This window comes from Suricata suricatta, chromosome 7 (genome assembly GCF_006229205.1).
Source record: "Suricata suricatta isolate VVHF042 chromosome 7, meerkat_22Aug2017_6uvM2_HiC, whole genome shotgun sequence".
Lineage (NCBI taxonomy): Eukaryota > Metazoa > Chordata > Mammalia > Carnivora > Herpestidae > Suricata > Suricata suricatta.
The window spans coordinates 129,350,531-129,374,067 of NC_043706.1; the positions used below are offsets into that span (position 1 = coordinate 129,350,531).

The 23,537-nt window shown below is 42.2% G+C and overlaps 1 protein-coding gene across 1 annotated transcript in view; it reads right to left on the minus strand.

Annotated features, from left to right (window-relative positions):
* The window catches only part of LRP11 (LDL receptor related protein 11), a 63,413-nt gene that overhangs the window by 19,609 nt on the left and 20,267 nt on the right, over positions 1-23,537 (minus strand). The window contains exons 6-9 of the mRNA XM_029943250.1: positions 22,829-22,986; positions 6,994-7,135; positions 2,572-2,697; positions 1,206-1,412 (exon numbers count right to left, since the gene is read on the minus strand). Of these exons, the coding sequence (XP_029799110.1) occupies positions 1,206-1,412; positions 2,572-2,697; positions 6,994-7,135; positions 22,829-22,986 (633 nt within the window). The remainder of the gene's footprint in view (positions 1-1,205; positions 1,413-2,571; positions 2,698-6,993; positions 7,136-22,828; positions 22,987-23,537) is intronic.

The following is a 23,537-nucleotide window of genomic DNA, read 5'->3' on the forward strand; positions in this document are numbered from 1 at the left end:
TAGGTGGCAGTGTTAACAAAGGCTAGACCCAATTGGGCAGCTGAAAGCACCTAATGGAAGCTCTACAAAACAAAACCCTTCACAAAATATTTCTGTGGGCATATCTGTATAGAGGCACTTAAAATCTAAACAGTGGATGGGGCACCTGGGTGGCTCAGTAGCATCTGATTTCAGCTCAGGGCATGATGTCATAGTTCGTGGGTTTGAGCCCCATGTCAGGATCTATGCTGACAGCTCAGAGCCTGGAGCCTGCTTCGGATTCAGTGTCTCCCTTTCTCTGCCGCTCCCCCACTATGCTCTTACACTCTAGCTCCCTCTCTGTCTCCCTCAAAAATAAATAAACATTAAAAATACAGAATATAAAAAAACTCTAAACATCAGAGAAACAAAGGACTGGAAACAATATACCAAAATATTAAAAGTTGTTTTCAGTAAAGGGTGGTATTTTAAATCATTTTCCTTTTTTACTATTTGCGTCTTCTGCAATGAACAAAACAGTTTCATAAAGAAGTTATTAAAATAGTGACCGATTATTTCCATATAAGGTATGCAGAGTTTGAGTACTGAAAAGACATTTACAAAAGCATACAGGAATGTGATACTCTATATTTCTGTCTCATGTCACAAGCAATACAAATACAAATAAGCAAAAATAAACTGAAGATGACAGAATGCTAATGTTTTAGCAGCGTGAATGTCTAAGATTATTAGCCTTACTAGTAAAAACAAAACCTTACAGACTTAGTTAAATAGGGAGCATAAACTGAAGTGCTAGCACAAACAGCCATTACAATATGACCTGTAGTTCCCTTACTTTCACTTGCGTAGCGTCAAGAGGGTTTCCAGGGATGAATATATAGGGTCATGCTGCTTCACCTCAAAATGACCTAAAATGTCACACTTAGGGCAGCTGTTTTCCTGAACACAGGGGTTGAAATCTCCTAATTCGAACTTACTTACTAACAAATGTCCCAGGACTCCCAGAGTATGTCTGAATGTATGAATGAATTTTGTAGGTGTTTCTGACGATAATCATTGCGAATGTCAGATGGGGTGGGGTTTTTTTTCCTTTCTGACCACATTTCTCATTTTAACTCTCTTCCTTCTTTTATTTCTTTAACACTCTTCAAGTATCACCTGCATTTTGAGCCGAGTGTCACTGGAGAAAACGAGGCTGTTTGTGGAGAAGCTGTTCAGGTCCTTACCTGGCATCACAGGGTCAGTCTGACTCTCTGGTCCCCGGAGAGTGGAATGATTCCTCTTCTCTGTGTTTGATGACACCGGTGGCCGGTTTGGGACGGTGACTTTCTGGGACTTTTCCAAGAAGGAGCCCCCTGCTGCATCTTTGATGGGTCCTGTGGTTCTGGGCTGGGCGGCTGCTGTGTGGGGCACCGTCTCCCGCTCGAGGCCCACTGAAACGTGGAGGAGCTACTGTTAGTGGCTGGGTTTCTCCCCTGAACTGTAACTAAAACCACTAAATTTGCAATAGATTCAAAGTCATGGATATTTGGGAATAATAACCATCTAAGCCATGTTAGAGCCCCATAAAAAATTACCCTCTCTTCTCTTCAAATGGGGAAACTTTCTCTTCCTCCAATAATTGACTTTCTAAATGTCACAAATAAATTGACAAAAACAAAGCTTAAGTGGTGCCTGTGTGGCTCACTCAGTTAAGTGTCCAACTTTGGCTCAGGTCATGATCTCATGGTGTGTGGGTTTGAGCCCCATACCGGGCTCTGTGCTGACAGCTCAGAGCCTAGAGCCTGCTTTGGACTGTGTGTCTCCCTCTCTCTCTCTCTGCCCCTTCCCCCACTCATGCTCTGTCTCTGTCTCTCTCAAAAATAAATAAACATTAAAAAAAATTAAACAACTTCAACAACAAAGCTTAAGCCTAAGGTTTTGAAATCTTACAACCTTCTTCAAAACCAGCAGCTTTTCTTCTTTCTTGCAGGGCCCTTTTGTGTGTGTAGGTGACATTTTAAGACTGGTTTACAGTCCTGACTTATCCACACTCTAGTACATCAAAACTTTTCTTAAAAATTTATCAAAACAAAATCTTAACTCACTTTAGTTTTTTTTAATTTAAAAAAATTTTTATTTATTACTGAGAGACAGAACATGAGCATGGGAGGGGCAGAGAGAGGGGGAGACACAGAATCCAAAGCAGGCTCCAGGTTCTGAGCTCAGAGCACAGGGCTTGATGCAGGGCTCAAACTCACAAACTGTGAGATCATGACCTGAGCTGAAGTTGGACGCTTAACCGACTGAGCCACTCAGGCGCCTCCACTTTAGTTTTTTTAAAAAGCATATTCTACACAGCATTTTTAGGGTGGGGAAGAATCTTTTAGAAAACAAAGCAAATTTTGAAGAAGGTAAGCAACATAACATTAGACATTTGTAACTCAGATTAGAGACTTATACTTGAATGTTCATTTAATTTAAGGCATAGCTTATTCACACAAAATTATACCTAAAACTGGGCAGAAAGGGAGCAATACTGAGTTTGCATTTTATATGAGAATAAAGACATCCATCTCCCCCTTGCCCGAAAAGGCCATGCAGCTGACTCACAATTATGACAGAAAGCCTCATCGGACCCATCAGGACACTGCTCCACTCCATCGCAAGCCAGCGTGATGTCAATGCAACAGCCATCGTCACAAAAGAAGTGGTAGCGTGAGCAAACATTCAAGCATCCTGTTCATAAACAAGTCTCAAGTCACAGGAAAGCCATCTCGTCAACACTTCACTGTGTCACAATTAACAAAGACTAAACGAACATGAAATGTTTTGGGGTTGAGAGATGCACATAACGGGGGAAACATCCAACTGTCTGAGCTGGAGCAACTGGCTGTGAGAAAGGGGGGTCTCCCTGGCCTCCTGACTCCATTCGGAGGCGTCCCCGTGGGCTCTCGGTCTCAGGGCCATCTCCAGGCCAGCGCTGCCTAGCAGGTGGGAACGGTGAGGCAGCAGCGCCGGTCTTCTGCAGCCCTGGCTCTGCTCCCTCAGGCGTCTCCCCCGGGTTCCCTTGTTCATGCCGTTGTCTCTGGGGGCCCCTGACACCGTTCCACCCCTGCATGGCGTTTGGCTGGCTGAACATGTTTTATTAGAGACACCATTTTATACATGCTATGTCCTTATACGTGCCATGTCTTGTATTCTTGTTTTCTAAGTGATCATTTTGACTGCGATTAACTTTCAACTATTGAACCCTATTTGTTGACTACTATGCATCCCTACTGCTATAAAGAATAAACAGAACCTTTAGCTACTGGGTAGTATGAATTTATTTTCTTCAAATAATGAAATTGTCTCCCTTTTGGAGCTGTTTTTTTAAATGTTTATTTATTTTTGAGAGAGAGAGAAAGAGAGAGAGCGTGAGCAAACAGAGAGAGAGAGAGAGACACAGAATCGGAAGCGGGCTCTAAGCACTGAGCTGTCAGCACAGAGCCTGACACAGGGGTTGAACTCACAAACTGTGACAGCATAACCTGAGCCTAAGTCAGCCGCTTAACCCACTGAGCCACCAGGTGCCCCAGGAGTTTTGTTTTGTTTTGTTTAAGTTTATTTACTTATTTTGAGAGAGAGAGAGAAAGAGAGAGAGAGAGAGCGAGAGCGAGCATGTATACAAGTTGGAACAGAGAGAGAGAGAGGGAGAGAGAGAGAGAGAGAGAGAGAATCCCAAACAGGCTCTGCACTGTTAGCATGTAGCCCAGTTCAGGGCTTGACCCCATACACCGCTATATCATGACCTGAGCCAAAGTCAGACACTCAACTGACCAAGGCACCCAGGCACCCCTGAACTTGTAAAAAGTTTTTAATCTACAGCATAATTTAAAAGATCTACATGTATTTTCTTGAAAGGCATTCCCCCACTCCCCCACTCCCCCACTCTAGTAAAGCCAACTTTACTAGACTTAGCTACACAACAACTAGGTGACCTTGACACTGGTTAATGCAGAGTAAAGGTATCAGATTAGAAGTAGGTCATAAGGAATTCCGTAATTCTCCAGGGAAACACGCAGGAACTAGATAATTCTCTCAGGACACGGGAGAGTCACAGATTATGATAATCCACTGAGGCAGATGGTTGAGCATAGGACAGGCTCAAGTGAAATCTTGGATACACACTCCATTGGATACAGTTAAATTAAGGGCCTGGGAAAGGGGTCCATCTGGGTACAAGGCGATTTGAAGATACCTTGATCCAGGAGGAAGAAGAGAAGAAATGGTGAGATAAGCTCGGAAAGAAGAGGAAGCAAAGGAATTTGGGCCTGAAAAGGAGAATTTGCTTCTGTTCCAGAAAAGGAGCTTGGAGGAAAAGTGAAGGAAAACTGTTACCTTGAATACCAAGCAGGATACACCTACTGCTCACGTCTTTAAGTTCATGACATGAAAATCATAAATATCACAAGGTTTTACTTATTACTTGGTAGCTTTGGAGATAGAATGAAATTTGTAACTTATCCACTTATTACAAGATCAGGGTCTCTACATTTTTTTGACCATGCATCTGATCAATACATATAGTGTTGTATACTGTCTATATAGAGTGATAAACACACACCTCCATCAATAAAAATATGCATGTACCAGTATACTAACATATTAAACATGGTACAAAATATACTAAAAATTCAAAGGAGGAGATTAAACATTACTAAAAATATAAGTTCAGGTGTCTTCTTTTCCATCCTACTAATGTCTTCACCACTAATCTAGATCATATTGGAAGTGTTTAATGGCTTGGCATTTGAATAGACTTTTTCCCCCAAAGCTTGAAAGCATCTATATCCAAAGGTCAACCAAATTATCACATAAGCAGGGGTATATGTTCGTCTATTTCCCCCAGACGGTGCCACCCGTGGGTACCATTACTGCTGGGTTATTAACTGCAAGACCAATTTGTCTGTCCCCATTTCCAGTTTTCAATGTCTCTAGGTGGTGTTTTATTACTTTAATTCATAGTTTGTTATTCCAATCCAGCCAGAGAGTGATTCCAGACAGCAGTTAATAATACATCCATTCTTTTTAATTTTCTGTATAAAGTTACATATATAAGATCTATACTCAAGTAGCCTTTCAGTGATTCACATAACTTTCTGCCACTTCAGATACATTTTATTATCATCTTGGAGAAAGGCCAGAAATGTATAACTGGCAGTTTACCTTTGGAGCCCTGGAAAACTGGCCTGAGTAAATAAACCAGGCAAACACTGGGCTGGTACAGTGTTAGTTCTCTGCTTGGATCCACACTTCCATTCCATCCAGGAACCTTGGTTGTACAGAGCAATCCTTGTCAGACTTCTGTGGGGATAACTGGATACCCATGCCCTCTTCCTACCAGCTCTTTCCTCCAAGAATCTGCACTTGACTTGGTTCCTGCTCAAGTGAGCACTGGATTCCAGGACAGCCCTCTGGGCTCAGTGGTCCTCCACAAGGAGTGAGTGGCTGGGGCCAATGCCATGTTTCCAGTGGCCCTGGTGCATGCCCAGGACACCACGGTACTAAAAAATTTTTTTTAGGTTTATTTTTTAGTAATCTCTACACCCAACATGGGGCTCAAACCCACGACTCCAAGATCAAGAATCACACACTTTTCTGACTAAGCCATCCCGGGGCCCCTCAAAAGTATTTTGAATAACGATCTGGCTCCCCTTTGCAGCTGCAATAAATCAACAGCCCTGCTGGAATCTGAGCTGGATTGGACCCCTGACCTGGACGGCTCCTCTCATGAGCCCTCACTGCATCAGACAGCAGCAGGGGGAGGAGCTTGGTGTCCCACCAGCCCACGGCAGTCCCCCTCCTTCTTCGCAGCAAGCTGGAACCTCGGCTGGACAGCGAGTCAGCCAGTCACATTCCATATGCTGCTTATGCTCTGTGTGCCTGTAGAAGGCAAATGATCAGGGCTGCCAAGTTCTTAGGATTCTAAAGTCTTGCTTCATTTCCAATATGCATACTGACCTATGTCAGATGGAAGACAAGATCAGCCACAGACAGTCATTTTCTAATCTTTTTACCCTTATTCTCCCAGTGACTGAGCTATCAGGGATGGCAAAGACATGTGAAGGGCGGGTTTTCTGGAGCCGTGCCTAATCACAGTGAAGGCTCGCCACATGGGGGCGGGCCCAGGTCTGCGGAGCACACCCCCGTACGCCCAGTGCCGTGCACAGCCCCTGCGCCTCTGCGTTCCACTGAGAGAGCCCACGGACCAAAGGGCGAGACCCTCAAATACACAGCATCTCTGCACCTCTCCCCAGAGTGAACTGCGGGGGGCGGTCTATGTCTTTTGTGCTCTCAAGTTCCACATATATAATATATATTAACTTGGTGAGCTAATCTTAGAAATGCAGATGTTTGGGAAGGTAAGAAACATAGATAAATGAGAAGAATGAGTTTACATTGTACAACAGAATGTTGAGAACCATCATATATATGTAAAGGGTATATTATTAGTATTTGTGTAATGTGTCCATGAAATATTTTAGTCCTCTTTTTTTTCCCAATAGTGTTTTTAGCAGAAAGAGCTAAATAGTCCTTTTATGGTTTTTTAAATTTTATTTTTTTAATCTTTATTTTTGAGAAAGAGCAAGAGAAAGACAGAGTGCAAGTGAGAGAGGGGCAGAGAGAGAGAGGGAGAAACAGAATCTGAAGCAAGCTCCAGGCTCTGAGCTGTCAGCACAGAGCCCGGTGTGGGGCTCAAACCCACAAACCAGGAGAATGTGACTTGAGCCGAAGTCAGACGCTTAACTGACTAAGCCACCCAGGCGCCTCTAAATAGTCCTTTTAAATAGACACATGCACTTCATATATTTTAATTTGCTTTAAATTGTCAAGCGTAGAAAAGACTCTTAATTCAAAAATAACCAAAAACAGAATGGAAGAGCCCACGGAAGGAAGTCAGAATATAAAACGCCAATCCAATACCACCCTTCCATAAATGGCTGGTTTCTGTCGACCGTTGTGAATGCAAAGGAAGGACTTTCCTCTCACCTCCCGTGGAGACGGTCACGGGCAGCACTGTCACTGAGACGTTGTCGGAGCTTCTCTGCCCAGCAGTGTCCATCACAGTGAGCTGAAAGGTGTATGTTCCTTCCCGTAAGTGGGACAGCTTCAGGGTTCCTGACTGAGGTACCTGACACCCAAACAGGAAAGAGCACATGTAGGTAGGAGACCTGAGGCATGGGGACCGGCATCATCCTGAGCTGGAAGTCAACCTTACCCCTGGACCAGTCCCATGACCTACCTGTCCACTCCGAGCCCAAGGATGTGAAATCCTAAATCATACACCATGTTGGCAGGCTGCCCTACTTTGAACTCACAATTCTCAATTTTACCTGGGCTGACACTCTCCTTGACTAACAATCCTTCACTTGCCCTTAGCAGTCAATCTTCCAAACTTGTAACTTCTCCAAGCTCCACACCCAGTATTTTGCCCCTTCCATCCCAGCAGGTGACCTCAGCTACTCCGAGAAGAAAACTGGGACCATAATTATGGCCATGATCATGCCTCCACCTCTCACTCCCATGATGAGAATGCACCTGTGCCTGTCCCTATCATCACCTTCTTTCCCCCACCCATAAGAAGAGCTGTCCCTCCTGCATTCCAGGCCAACTCCCCCATCTAGGCCTTGACCCCTTCCCTCTATGACCTTTGGAACACTGACCCATTAAGTAATTTCTCTTTCAAATGCCTCTGCTATCACTATGCTCAAGTTTTTCTATACCCAAAAAGCAAATAAAACAACAGCAAATAAAACCCCCTACAATCCAAGACCATCCTAGCCGTACAATCTTATCTCCTTTCAATTTCAATTGACCTTTACAAAGCCTTGTTCATGCTGCACTTGCTGCTTCCACTTGCTCATTTCTCATTTATTCTTTATCCTACCCATCCGGTTTCTTTCCTCACCATTCCCCTGAAACTGCTGGCAAAACTCATTAGCTGATCTAGCAAAGACCACCGAATTGTCAAGGTTAACGAGACTCATTAGCCTTGCCTCCTTCTCACTCCCCCTCCAATGGCCGCCTTACTGTATTTTACAAAGTTGGCCACTCCTGGGTTCTGGAACTCTCGACTTCCCTGGCTTCTGTTTCTGTGTCTGAATTCCCTGATGATTCCTTGCTGATCACCATCATGGACTTTGCTCACTCCCTAAACCCAGGCTCCCATCTCGATCCTCCGTTTTCCTCCGCCATTTTTCAGACAGTCTTCTCAATCACGGCAAGAGTGATAGCTTCTGAGTCGTGATTTTGGGAGTCATGTTTGGATGCTCAATCCAACTATTATACTTTTCAGCTCTCCCAAAGATACTATAAAAGTTTAATATCCTGTTTTCTAGGAAAATCCCTTTTTGCTTCAATGAACTAGTCTGGATATTCACTACAAATGAATTCTGACCATTACATGGTTTATTACACTGATGCATTAATGGACTTGAAAGTACAGAGAGTTGCCCTGGTAGAACTATCAGCTGTTTGTTTGCATTTATGAAATTCTAGAATTTAGATTCCTGCACATAATTTTCGCTTACAGACTTTGTCGGAACTACATATGCACATGAGCAAAAGGTTCTATGATCACTTAGGAGGCAATGCAAGGAAAATATAGTTGTATCAATAATCAATCACCCAGAGCTTCTGTTAAGTACAGATTTCCCAGCCAAGCCTTAGAGTCTGTGTCAGTGGGTCTGAGAGTGGGATCTGGGAATCTGCTCGTAACAGGCACATCCAGATGATTCACCAATGACACTGGAAGAAACGTGGGAGAAGTGATTAAGAGCACGGGGTCTGGCATCCAACAGAGCTGGATGCCAGCTGGTCTGAATGCCAGCTCCACCATGTGCCAGCTGTGTGACATTGTACAAGACAATTAACCTATTTAAGCCTTAGTTTCTTCATCTGTAAAATGGAAACAATAATGGCACCTACCTTTTAAGTATCAAATGAGATAACTATGTAAAAAGGGCTTAATATGGTGCTTACATATAAGTTATAAATATAAAATACAATTTTGCTTAAATACCAAAATAGCATAGCATAGTAAATGCTTAAATGTAACCACTGTCTCCACTGGTTAGTTCTCATCTCAAGCTGAATGGCCCTGTTTTTATAGACAGGAAAAAGAAATCTCACTAGTGTGACTTTCACTCACTGAGACAGAGACAGAATTGAGACGTTCAGGGGTGAAACCACAATAAATGGTCCCATCACTCTCCTTGCAAAAGCTGTGAGCTGGAGAGCTAGAAAGAAGGAAGCCAGTCCTTTGTTGTGTATTTCAAAGAGATGTTAAGCAGTTTTGACTGCCACACTTTTACATGATCTTCAGGCCCAACTACACCAAGAGAATATCAAACAGGGGTCGCTCACGTGAGAACCATGACACTGCCTAAGGGGCATGCAGAGAGAAAGCTGAAGTGACAAGAGAACATAACAGTCGTGCTCTCTTCCAGTAAGTCAGGAAGTTCCAGGCAGTAAGTCCAGTTCCAGTAAGAGTCTGGAACGGGCAACTGTACTCAGAAACCAGAGGGTACTACAGTGTCTGAGAACCAGGAGAGGACATCAGAGATTCAGATGAGTGAGATTTAAAATGAGGGGCGCCTGGGTGGCTCAGGCGGTTAAGCGTCCAACTTCGGCTCAGGTCATGGTATCACGGTTAATGGGTTCGAGCCCTGGTCAGGCTCTGTGCTGACAGGTCAGAGCCTGGAACCTGTCTTCGGATTCTGTGTCTCCCTCTCTCTCTGTACCTCCCCTGCTCATGCTCTCTCTCTCTCTCTCTCTCTCTCAAAAATAAATAAAACATTAAAAAAAACTTAAAAAATAATAAAATGAGACAAAAACTGAGGCTTGGGAATGCAAAGTCATACCAAGCCCCTCTCTTCTTCCACATTCCATACCCAATCCATCAGAAAATCCTGTTGACTGTACTTTAAAAACATATCCAGAATTTAAGTGCTTCTCATCATGTCCTCTATCACCATCCTGGTCTGAGCCCACCCTGTCTCTAGCCTGAGTCACTGCAGGGGTCAAGAGACCTGCACTCCAGTGGGATTGGGACCTGGTACCCTTTATTCTGGAAACGTCTGCTCCCACCTCTGTCCACGTGATTGCAAGGGAAGGGTGAGTTACAACCTCTCCCTATGGCCGCAGGAGTGTGAGGCTAAACTAAGGGGCACAAATGACTGCAAAGGGGAGGAGATTCTAAGGCTGATGCTGGTGGCGGACTCTCACTCTCTCCAACTCTGGCTCCGAATCAGGCAGCCTTGCTAGGTCACAGTGGTGTAACAGATAAGACTACTAGTTCCTGGGACTCCGAACACATGGGCGCACGGTGGCAGCTGATGACTACAGTGGAATGTGATGACTGAGCCTTGCAGCCTTGAGTAAGGTGCTGTGAGGGAGCGAAGCTCTGGCCCCGCCAGCCTGCCTGAGTGCAGACAAGACCAAAGACTGCAGAAAGCCAACAGCTGAGGGGTTTGCTGCCCAGGTACATGAGAGGAGAGGAGAGGAGAGGGCAGACTGGATGATTGAACAGAATGAGATCTGTAGGGTCAGGAGGACCCTGAGTGGCCATAGGAGTGAGGTAGAGATGAAGTTCATGGAGATCTGAGAGACCAGGGAAGCCCTGAGGCAAGGGGTCTGGATGGGCCATCGGCGCGAACACTGTCATCACCCAGGACTGTGCCTGAGTGTCAACATTCAGCATACCAGTATCAAACTGAAACTCTGTGGACCTGGGCTTTGTGGGGAAGTCTCTCTCTCTTTTTTTTCCAAGTTTGTTTGTTTATTTATTTATGAGAGAGAGAGAGAGAGAGAGAGAGAGAGAGAGAGAGAGAGAGAGAGAAAGAGAATAAACAAGGGACAAGCAGAGAGAGAAGGAGAGAAAAAATCTCACGCAGGCTCCGGACACTAAGCCCAGAGCCTATGTGGGGCTCAGTCTCACAAACCATGAGATCATGACCTGAGCTGAAACCAAGAGTAAGACACTTAACCGACCGAGCCACCCAGGGACCGCAGGAAGATGCCCGGCTGGAAGGCCAGGCATCCCCTATCTAAGAGGGCAATTGTCCACCTGGGCTTTGGATGCCTCTCTCTGCCTTCCTAGGTTCCGCCTCTCCGATGCAGGGAACACTAGTCCAGATCCAGATCATGGTAATAACCTTCAAAGTCTTGGGTGGGCTTAAATTGAGATCTATTCAGATTAAAAGATTAGTACTGCTTCTCTCTTGTTTCTTCTCTTAATGCCCTTCTCTCCTTTCTATTCTAGGGAAGGTCAATACCAATATCTTGGTTTGGCAACATGTGGCTAAAGTGGGTAAAGTGTACACAAGATCTCTCCGAATTCATTCTTTTTCTTTCTTTCTCTTTCTTTTTCTTTCTTTTGTTCATTCTTTCTTCCTTTCCTTCCTTTCGTGTAATCTCTACATCCAACATAGGGCTTGAATTTACAACCCCAAGATTAAAAGATTCATGCTCTACTGACTGAGCCAGCCAGGCACTCTACTCTGTATTATTTTTTAGAAAGAAAAGTAAAAGTATGTTATGATACAGACCACTGGGCAAATGGCCAACTATCTATCCTCTGGGCAAAGCCAAACCTGGCTATCAACTGGATATTGATTCTATGCTCCTAAGTTACCATGTCAGGGAATACACATTGAATTTGAATGCTATCAGATACGTCCAAAATTTTTGCACTATAGAATGTGGATCTTTTCAAGTCAATATAATTTTGTAAGTCCTGTCCTACTGTTAAATATTAAGATTATAGAGACTTGTACCACAGGGCCCTCATCTGCAAAGTCCTCTCTGATTTCCCTCAACTAGATTATAATCTCCTCTTCCTTTGAATTCCAGTAGCACTTTATTTATATTCTTTTATAGCCTTGCAACTTTTTTTTTAATGTGTACTTATTTTTGAGAGAGCACAGTAGGGTAGGGGCAGAGAGGGGGACAGAGACTCTGAAGTGGACTCTGAGCTCACAGCAGAGAGCCCAATATGGGTCTTGAACTCCATGACCCATGAGATCATCATGACCTGAGCCGAAGTCAGACGTTCAACCAACTGAGTCACCCAGGTGCCCTAGTCTTGCCACCCTTTATTTGGTACTTTTGTTATTTAGGTGCACAACTAGTCTCAGCCGGTGTCAAGCTACTTGAGGGAAATATCCCAAAACTTATAGTTTTTCACAGTACCTGACTTCCTTGCTTCTTGCCTTTAAAAGGCCCTCATAACTTTTGGTTTATATACAAGTGAGTAAATCTATTCTGTTTGTAATTCAGTTAATGTATTGGTCAAAATAGCCCAATATTTACATCCCAAGGTGTTTAGAATTAACTGTAATAGTTACCTCTCCTGAAGTGCTGATTTTTACAAATGTTTATTTATTTATTTTGAGAAAAAGAGACAGAAAGACAGAGAGAGAGAGAGAGCGCGCACACATGCTGGAACAAGGGGAGGGCAAAGAGAGAATCCCAAGAGGCTCCACGCTGTCAGCACAGAGGCTGACATGAGGCTCCATCCCACAAACTGTGAGATCATGACCTGAGCAGAAATCAAGAGTCAGATGCTCAACCCATTGAGCCACCCAGGCACCCCTCCCGGAGTGCTCATTTTATGCTCTGCAATAGGCTAAGCACTTTATTTGCGTTTTCCTATTTTGATGCCTTACTGAAACTCTATCAGGTTGCATTATCCTCTTTACAACTGAGGAAGTTGAGGCTTAAAGAACAGAATAATTTTCCCAAATTCACCCTGCTAAAAAATTGGCAAAACCAGGTTTGAATCCAGACCATTCAATTCTCAATTCCATATGCACAGCTTTTCTAGAATCCTATGCCTTGGTCAGCAGATTCAGGCCTTCCATGGTCCCTTATTCCAAGAACCGTTTCTTAGAAAGAACCCAGGCACAGTTTATATACAGACTGGCCAGCTGCCATGGTCTAAAAAAGTACATACAGTAAATCAGGCTTAAACCCCGTTTGACTGGAAGCACACAGATTGACTGTCAACTCTTGTGATTCTAGAAGCCTATTGTGCTTGTCAATTATTGTCTGGGAAGTTGTGTGATTGTTTCTGAACAGGCAAAGAACTTCAATGCATCTGCCTTTTCTGGAATAGATCTTTCTTAACTCAATTTACCCAAATTTATTTTTCATGAATTATGTACTTTTTTCCTCCCCAGGGAGATTATTTTTCAACATTTCTTATAAGTAATTTTCTTAAAGGGGAAAAAAACTGCAATTAAATATTCAAGACCTTGAGCTATTATATAAAAAGAACTCACACTTAACTGAGGGCAGCTACATTTAGTCTCATGGCTAGCATCAAAACACAACAGGTCTGAACTATTCCCATCTTTCATGCTCTCAATGCCTCCCGCTTAACTGGAGCAGTAAATTCTAGGATTCACTGGGTTTTTTTTTCTCCTGTCTTCACTCTTCATTTTTGAAGCAAGAAATCCTCAAAACCACAAGTGAACATTCATTCATGTGTACCAATTTATCCCTTGGTGTTACTTAGGAAATCTGTAGCCCTGGGAATCTTTGTCTGCAACATGCCCTATGGGCTGCCCTTACTTCTGTCCTTTATTCAAAGCTTTGAGTGAATGGGAGGACTAAAGGGTGTGGATATTGGTGAAATTTTGAGGCAGTGCAGCCTAGTTTCAGTTCTACAGAGGGTGGTACGTTTTGCTTCTCTTTTCCTTCTGCTTTTTTCTCACTCCCAGGAAATGCCTAGCCCTCTGGCTTCTCAGTGTCAGAACTGCTCCTTTTAAAAGTCCTTTCAGGCCTTAGACCAGAGACAAATGCCTCTTCAACCATTTGAGGAGTGAGGTTTTGCTCCCTGTTAAAGGCCTTTTGTGCATGGGTGAACACATGGAGTGAGTATTTGGGGTTCCTTGGGAGAATCTCTGAAAGAACATCACCCAGGCAGCAATGCAGTCTTGCCTGGGTGTAAGACAAGAGTATCAGGAGTGGCGTGAATACCATGAAGGAAAAATAATCTCATAATAAACTGAAGAGTATCATCATGTTTGAATGTTTACTATGTGCTGCTCACTGCTCCAGGGGCCTTACTTTACAACCTCATCTAACCACAGTAACAACTCCTTGAAAGGAATCCCGTGCTTTACATCTTGCAAATGGTTTAAATTATCTGCCACACAGGAAGTGATAGAGCTAGTATTCAAAAACCATAGAGCAGGTGCTCTGTTAGAAATCTTACTTGTTTGATGTCTTTCATTCATGACAAACTGACTCACTTCAGGGAGGAAGGAAATAGATGAAGTTGATAGGAAATTTTCTCAGGTACCCAATTACCTTTTTTTTTTTTCTTTTTCTTGTTTAAATTTAGAAACAGCTTTCTCCCCATCACTCCACCTACCCCCACCAAAAGCCTAGAATGTTTGGGATAACTTTTATTGAAGTGATTTACATTTTGTTTTTAAGAAGACTAGAAATTCTCTAATAGCCAATAAATGATAATAGTATGTGTGCCTAGGATCTCCTTTGATGGGATGCAAAGAAATTGTCAGACGACACATAATATCTTTGCAATATCTGTATGAGACCAGAGTGCTGAGCAATGTTCTGCTGGTCATGCTAAGAAGTTTGACACAGATTTGGGGGCTCTATGAGCACTTTTGGAAAGATTATCTGAGCAGTCAATTACTTAGAGAGAATCAATTAACTAGCAAGTATTATTAGAATCCTACTAAGTATAGGCACAGTTCTGAGCTTTGAGAGAGAAAGGGAAAAAATATCAAGGAATAAAGGAAGGAGGGAGGAGGGAGGAAGGAGAAGGGAGACGGGCCTTCTGGCAGCAGCTGTGGGCAGGAAAATCCCTCTTCAGCTCATTGTTCCTTCCCTCAATGAAAAATATTTCTAAAGAAAACCCTCATTACTGTTATAAATTCTGTTGTGATATTATAGATTTTATGTATCTCTTTCTACACATCAATGAAGATGTGCAGAAAACGGAAGACAATGGATACAGGTAGTGTTTAATCTTTGCAGACCACAGCAGGGTCTCTGGAAACTTGTATATTGGTTCGACAACTGCAGGCTGCCTTGAAAATCCTGCTTACTACATTTTTATAAAGTCTTTCAATAGACTTTTAAGTCATCTCCTTAACATGTAATGATTCATTCCTTTGTGAGCATTTTCAGTAATGACCCAAATCATATCCCAGGAAACAGGACTGAGGAGGAGTAAGTGACAAAATGGCTCCTACACAAGGAGACAGAATGCAACTTGAAATTCAACAGTTATTTTGTGTTCTCTTGCCCTATGACCAAAAATCAAGTGTTTTCTCTATTTATGTTCATTTTCTTGAAAACCTTTACTCTAAGGTTGAGTTATAAAACACCATTTTTATCAGCTGGGGATGGTTTAAAAATGAGACTAATTGGGAGACCCCACATAGACCCCACAGTCTCAAGAAACTTGGATTTTATCAAGAAGGACCCATTTTCCTGTTTGCTCCAATTTTTCTCTGTAGTCACGGTGTAATTTGGCATACCACCTCCCTTGAGCATCCGTCTGACTTCAGCTCAGGTCATGATATTGTGGTTCATGAGTGCAAGCCCCATGTCAGGCCTGCTGCTGTCAGCACAGAGCCCACTCAGATCCTCTGTCCCCCTCTCTCTACTCCTCCCCCACTCTGCTCTCTCAAAAATACAAATAATAAATAAATAAATAAATATTTGGGAATACCACCTCTTTTCACTCCCAGATAGGTCCCAATTGAGATGATAATCTATTTTCAAAAATTAATTATGTGCAGCAGGCAAATGTTATGTGTAGTGTGCAAATGGTTTTAATTTCATAATGAAGTTGTTGGTGTAAGCAATATCCATTCTTTCTTTTTTTTAAGTTTATTTATTTATTTTGAGAGAGAGAGAGTGTGTGTGCAAGCAGGGGAGGGACACAAAGAGAGGGAAAGAGAGGATCCCAAGCAGGCACCATGCTGTCAGCACAGAGCCCAACATGGGGCTTGATGCCACAAACTGTGCGATTATGACCTGAGCAGAAATCAAGAGTCGGATGCTCAACTGACTGAGCCACCCAGGAGTCCCCAAACCATATCCATTCTTTAGTAAACTTCCATTACATGTAGTGTTCTAAAATCATTTCGTTATTCTAAAATCATCTGAACTCTGTATCCTGTTCTTAAATGTCATATTTTACTTTTGACTTCAGATTTAAATGTATTTTATTGGAAAAAAATGTGTTACATTGAATAATCATGAACTCAGTGTCATCTAATGGGCTGCCTGAAAAATGCATCTTTTTGCATTTAAGAAAATGTGTCATTTTGCATTTGCATTTTGCATTATAGATTAATATTTAGTTAAGCAGATGTAGGATATCCTGTTCAAGGGCAGAAAATATGTAACTTTAAAGTCCAGTGGGTAGGCTCTTGGTTCTGACTAATCATCTTTCCTATTCTTTTTTCATAAATGAAGAAACCAAGCCAGGAACATAAGCTTTCCCATATGTTTAGTCAACATAAAGAGCCTAGCATAGTGCTGAATACATGCGCTAAGTACTAAAAATACTTAGACTAAGTTTTATCATTATTAAGTTGGCAGAAATAACTTCTCTTAAAATGAGGACCTAATTGGTTTTTGTTGTTTTGTAATACCTGAATGAGTCTTTTGGATGTGAAAAAGATAGTTACTGTAAGACAAAGGGAGGCTGACTCTTTGACCAGAGACCTTCACTCAAAGCTTCTCTCTAATGAGAGAAAGAGCTAAGAAGGCTGTGGAGCAGATGGTGGAGAACAGGCAGGATGGAAGGAGTTGAGAAGAGGCACCCAGTGGAAAGCCTGACCAGTGAGGGCCCCTCAAGGGGTGACAATGGTCAAGGGACAAAAGAACAAGTGTATCCCACATTGAGTGTGAACTTGTTTCTCTTCTAGCCTATAACTGCTCTGCCCCCATTCTCAACAACCTTCCAAGTGAGCCCCATTTTGCAGCTTGAAGAAGGACCATATTAACATTCTAGTCTGCTGGATCCATTCTCAGAAAAAAAAATTGACTCGAGAGTCCCAATTTTCCTGTCAGAAATTTTGGGATGTAGGAGCACCTGGCTGGCTCAGTTGGAAGAGCACTGACTATTGATCTCGGGGTTGTGAGTTTGAGCCCCACATAGAGTGTAGAGACTAATAAATAAAATAAACTCAAGAAAAGGAATTTTAGGATGTAAAATCAGGCTGCCCAAGTGAAAGGAATCCATGGGATGGCCCCTGAGGGATGTCAATTACTGCTAAAGGAAACTTCTCAAAAAGTTTTTTTTTAACATTTATTTATTTTTGAGAGACAGAGACAGATCATGAACAGAGGAGGGGCAGAGAGAGAGGGAGACACAGAATCAGAAGTAGGCTTCAGGTGTGAGCTGCTAGCACAGAGCCTGACGTGGGGCTCAAACTCACGAACTGTGAGATCATGACCTGAGCCAAAGTCGGATGCTTAACTGACTGAGCCACCCAGGCACCCCTCAAAATGTTTAAACTATGACTTTTACACAAATCTTTTTGTTGTTGTTGTTCTTAGATACATATTTAATTTTGGGAGGAAATGAATCACTCTGAAATCATAGACTTTTAAAAACCTCTTACTTGTAAGCAAAGAACAATTCCACAATGGCTTGCAAATACCTGTGTGTCTTATTCTCAGGTATGAAAGTGGGTTCAGATCTCACACAAATCTAATAAGAACCGGCATCAAAGATTTTATTTAACTCATTAATTAAAGAGAAAACCGATAAAGCATCCCACAGATTCAAAGGAGAACCTGCAGAACAGACAGACATAAGCAGTCATAAATGCTTACATGAAGTCTCCAGGAGGTGCAAAACTGAAACAAGTTTGCTATTGTAACTATCAGGCACCAAAATGCCCGTATTAACAGATTAATGCCTGCAGGGATTAAAATGTCATGCTTGAAATCCACTTTTCCACAAAAATCAATTTCATCTGTATATGAAAAATTATTTGCATTTCTATGGACAAGAATCATTTGCATTCCTATCGCTTTTCTTTCTTTCTGTTTTTAATGTTTGAGAGAGAGAGAGAAAAAGAGAATGCACACATGTGCATGTGAGCAGAGGAGGGGCAGAGAGAAAAAGAGAAGAGAATCCCAAGGAGGCTCAGCGCTGTCAGCCGGGCTCAATCTCACAAACCGTGAGGCCATGACCTGAGCCCAAATCAAGTCAGCCGATTAACTGACTGAGCCGCCCAGGGGCCCCGCCCTCTGTTTTCTACCATCTATAAATAACCCTGAAGGACCTGCTCCTTGATCCCAGCATTCCACTGAAAGGCACTCAGTCATCTCTTGCTATTTCAGTCTTTCATGATGTTTTATTACAATTTAGCCCACAAGGTGGGGATGTGCCTTCTTGTGAGGTTGTTCTGAGGCTTACAGATAGGTCTAAACTGCCTGGCACTGAGTGGGGGGCTCAATTAATGGTGGTTTTATTATGATGAAGTCATAGCAGGAAGAGAATTTACTTTTGAGGGCATTCACGAATGTACACTATTGTAAGGCAGTCGCAGTTTGGTAGCAAATAGCTCTCTTACTGCAGGCTTTGTCACTTAGATTATGGTTTTATAACTTTAGATCCATCTGCTAGCACATGATACACTTGGCTGGGGAACTGGTCCACATTTTGCTCTTGATGGCAGAGCAGTCAGCCCTAAAAGCCCATAAGGAACGCCTTACTTTGTTACTGCCTTATAAATATCTTCAGTACATTAAATAGTAAATCATCAGCATTATTTTATTCAGCACTCATATATGCAATTCATTGCTTACAGAATAAAGCTTTTAATAGCAGATACACAAAGCGAGGCGATAATGGAGGCCGATTTATAGCTGCTGGAACAGATATGTCACAGAAGTGCAATCAATACTCAGGGCCCATCTCAAGGCAGCTCTCTAGTGGTTTGACCAATGGCTTGTCCATATACCCTTTCTGATCAACTTAGTTCTCAAGGCAATAAAGATATTAATTTTGCAGATGACACAATGCATTGAAGGATAATAAATATGCTAGATGACACTCAAAGTTCAAAATTATTTCTGTTGTAGATGAAAACCAAAAGGCTGAGATGTAAGAGGATAAACATAAGCTCCTGTACTCGGGTTCAATAAATCAGCTACACAAACACTGGATAGGGAGGCTGTCAGGACAGCAGTTCATGCAGAAAGATGAAGCAGGTTTCAGGTAATCCTGCTAATGGAAAACTCAGCATGAATCTACTGTGTGAAGCAGCCACTAAAATAGTTTGTATAAATTAAGCTTCAATAATATAAGTGGAGACAATGTCTGCATCACAGGAGGTGACAGTCTGTGTCAGGAAGACCCACAGTCTACATATGGAGTTCATACTCGTGTCAGTTTTTAAGAAGGGCATGCAAGAATCAGAGAAAATCCAGAAGAGGCTGGATGGTAGATGTGATTTCTGAAAAAACAACTTATGAGGAACATCTGAAAGACTGGGAGTTTTGAATTCTGAGAAGAGCATTCCAAGTGGCTGACATTCAATGTTTTAAAAAATATAAGTGGCTGAAACACAGAATAAAAAGAAGATGTGTTCAGTGCTTTTCCAGAGAAGATCTAGCACCAGTGCACAGATGTAATAGGAGGCACATCCCATTTGCCTAAAAATTAGACCATGAGATCATTACCTGAGCTGACATCAGATGCTTAGCCAACTGAGTCACACAGGTGCCTCCAATTTGTCTAATCGTTAGCGCTGATGAAAGATGTCACTGTGAACTAGTGATGTAAATAAGTCAGTTTTCACCCTGGGGAAAAACCAGCCAGAGAATGGATGCCCACTGGCAGGGATATGATGGAAGGCTCCTCTGTGGGTGGGTGGGAGGCTAGGGAAGATGCTCATCAAGGGTCCAGGCAATTCTAAGACTAAATAATCATTGACTGAATGATGAACTTAAATCATTCTTGAAGGGTTAGCTGATCCTTGTTTTTGTGTTTGTTCCCACAGAATATAAATCAGTGCTTCCCCACAGAGGGAAGACTCCGTGAAGACATAGGACATAGTTGATAACCAACTGCAGGTCAAGGAGAGAGGCCTTCAAAGAAGCCAGCCCTGCCGACACTTTGATCTTGGACTTCTGGCAGGGCTGTGAGAAATTTCTGTTGGTTAAGCCACACAGTCTGTGGTATTTTGTTACGGCAGCCCTACCAAACCAATATTGATTTTTTGACCCTCCTCTAACTAAAGTGGTTTGGATAAAGTTTACTTGGTTAAGTCGGAAATCCTGCTGTCTAGGAAGGGTCCTGACAGGGTTAATAAGAAGTGACTAGCCTCATGACTCAGGACACCTTTTATTGAGCCAGCAATTCCATTTCTGGGAATTAATGTGAAGGAAGCAAAACACTAACTTGAAAGGATATATTGCATTTCCATGTTCACTGCAGCATTATTTACAATAGCCAAGATCAAGAAATAACCTAAATGTCCACTGATGGATGAATGGATAAAAAAAATTGTGGTATATAAATATTCAGCCATAAAAAAGGATTTTGCCATTTGATAACATGGATGGACCTGGAGTAAAATAAGTCAGAGAAAAACAAATACCTTATGACTTCACTTATATGTGGAATCTAAACAAAAAACTGAACTCAGGGACATCTGGGCAGCTCAGTTGGTTGAGCGTCTGTCTTCAGCTCAGGTCACGCATGATCTTGCGGTTAGTGAGTTCGAGCCCCACATCTGGCTCGTTGCTGTCAGAGCTAAGCCTGCTTCAGATCCTCTGTCCCGCTTTCTCTCTGCCCCTTCCCTGCATTCTCTCTCTCTCTCAAAAAATTTTTTTAAACTGAGTTTAGGGCACCTGGGTGGCATAGTCATGAAACGTCTGACTCTTGATCTTGGCTCAGGTCATGATCTCACAGTTTCTTAGTTCAAGACCCACATGGGTTGTGTGCTGACAGCACAGAGCCAGCTTGGGATTCTGTTTCTCATTCTCTCTGTCCCTCCTCTATTTGTGCTCTCTCTCTCTCTCTCTCTCTCCCTCTCAAAATAAATAAATAAACTGAAAGAAAAATTAAAAGAAAAAACTATTAAAAAAACCAAAAAACTGAGTTTATATATACAGAGAATAGATGGGTAGTTGCAAGAGGCAAGGTGTGAGGGTTGGGCAAAATGAGTAGTAAAGTGATAAAATGAATAAGTCATAGGATGTAATTATAGCATGGTGGCTATAGTTAATAATACTGTCCTGTATGTTTGAAAGGCTGTCTCTATCTCTCCACCACTCACCCTGTCTCTGTCTCTCTCAAAATAAATAAATAAACTTTAAAAATTTTTTTCCAAGTAGGAAAGTTGCTGAGAGTGAAGAGTAAATCTTTTTTTTTTCTTTTTAACATTTATTTATTTTTCAGAGACAGAGACAGACAGAGCACAATCAGGGGAAGGGCAGAGAGAAAGGGAGACACAGAATCTGAAGCAGCTCCAGGCTCTGAGCTGTAAGCACAGAGCCTGAGGCGGGGCCCAAACCCACGAACTGTGAGATCATGACCTGAGGTGAAGTTAGATGCTTAATGGACTGAGCAACCCAGGTGCCCTGAGTGTAAATCTTTAAAATGAGTTTTCACAACAAGAAAACAAATGTGTTACCATGTGAGGCAATGGGTGCTAACCAGAATTATTCTGGTGATTATTTCACAATATCCAGTCATTATGTTGTTCTTCTGAGACTAATGTTAGTATCTAGAGCTCAAATAAACAAAACAAAACAAAACAAAACAGAAAGACTCCCTGTGCGTAGGCAGCTGCTGGGCCAGTGACCCACTCCCATCCCAGCAATTCCAGCTCAGCCCAGCTAAGTGTGGTGAGAACCAGCACTGTGTGCCCAAACCAGGACGTCTGAGGCCACCCGTCACCTCACGTGCCTCAAGCAGGCCTCAGTGCTAGGTGAGATGGCTGCCTTCTGGATCATGGGAAGTATTCATTTATTCTACTGTATTTTCCTTTTTATATTCCTTCATATTTTTCAAATTCTCTGCCTGGGGCCTTGAACTAAGAAAGGAAGAAATAAAACGTACAAAAATAAAAAATAAAAAAGTAAAAACGTAAAAAGTAATCTGAGTCAGTAAAGCTTTTTTTACTTCAAATGTTTTGCCAAAAAAGTAAGAAAAAAGAGAAAGCTTTGGGGAGCCTGGGTGGCTCATTCGGTTGAGTGTCTGACTCTTGATTTCAGCTCAGGTTGTAATCCCAGGGCCATGGGATTGAGCCCTGTGTAAGGCTCCATGGTGAGCATGGAGCCTGCTTAGTATTCTCTCTCTCTCCCCCGCCCCTCGCCCCTCTCCTCTGCTTATGCTCAATCTCTTGCTCTCAAAAAAAAAAAAGGAAAAGAATGAGAGTAAGCTTCAAAACAAATTATCAGGATCACTATTTACTCAGCAGAAGGTAAGTTTATATAGTGAATGACGTTTTCAACAATCACTTAAAAATTTTTTTTAAATGTCTTTATTTTTGAGAGAGACAGAGCACAAGCATGGGAGGAGCAGAGAGAGACGGAGACACAGAATCCGAAACAGGCTCCAGGCTCTGAGCTGTCAGCACAGAACCCAACATGGGGCTCGAACCCATGAACTGTGATATAACTGGAGCTGAAGTCAGACGCTCAACTGACTGAGCCACCCAGGTGGTCCTCAACAATCACTTTTATGCTTTCTCCATTTTATACTTCTTCTGCTAGCTTACAGATTATTTTGGGAACAGGAGTGGAAGAACATTACAAGAGATCACCTCATGGAAATACCTGGTGTCATTACAATGACGTCACGAATTACCTTCATGTCCACTGATGGGTCACCCTGCAATAGTGTCCACTCATACTGGACAATGGCATGGTCGTCTGTGCTCTCACAGCCATCCAAAACCACTCCATCCGTAGGCAGGTGCAAAACAACATCCTTCCCAGCCTTGCTAACTGGGGGCTCATCCTTTTCTGTGAAAGAAAATAAATAATTCACAAGAGATGAGTGCCTATTATTTTTATAATTTATTTAAAGCAATATGTTGTTTGCTAGAATAGATATAGTCTAGCAAGCAACTAGTAGAATGTATAGCAACTGAAAATTATTTTTTATTGATTTTCATGTATCCTCTTTACATAATAAATAAAATAGCAATTTATTAAGAATATGGAATTTAGCTATAATACCTGCAAAAGAGGAGGTGTGGAGAATCAGCTATTAGCAGTAGCTAAGACAAAGTTGTGGGTACAAGACAGAGTAGTAGGCAATCCAGTCTGGAGTAGTAGTTTTATTCTCTAGAGTCAAATTTTCATTTGATTCATAAGTAATTTAAGTTCAAAATTCAACTAATGAATTTTTTTAAGGCTTTTGAAACACATCTGAAAAAAATCCACCTCTAATACAGATTTTTTCCCTTATCCTCAAGTTTATAAAAAAGAAATGGCATAAAGTATTCAATATAGAGGAAATAAATTGGGGCACCTGGGTGGCTCAGTCAGTTAAGTGTCCGACTTCGACTCAG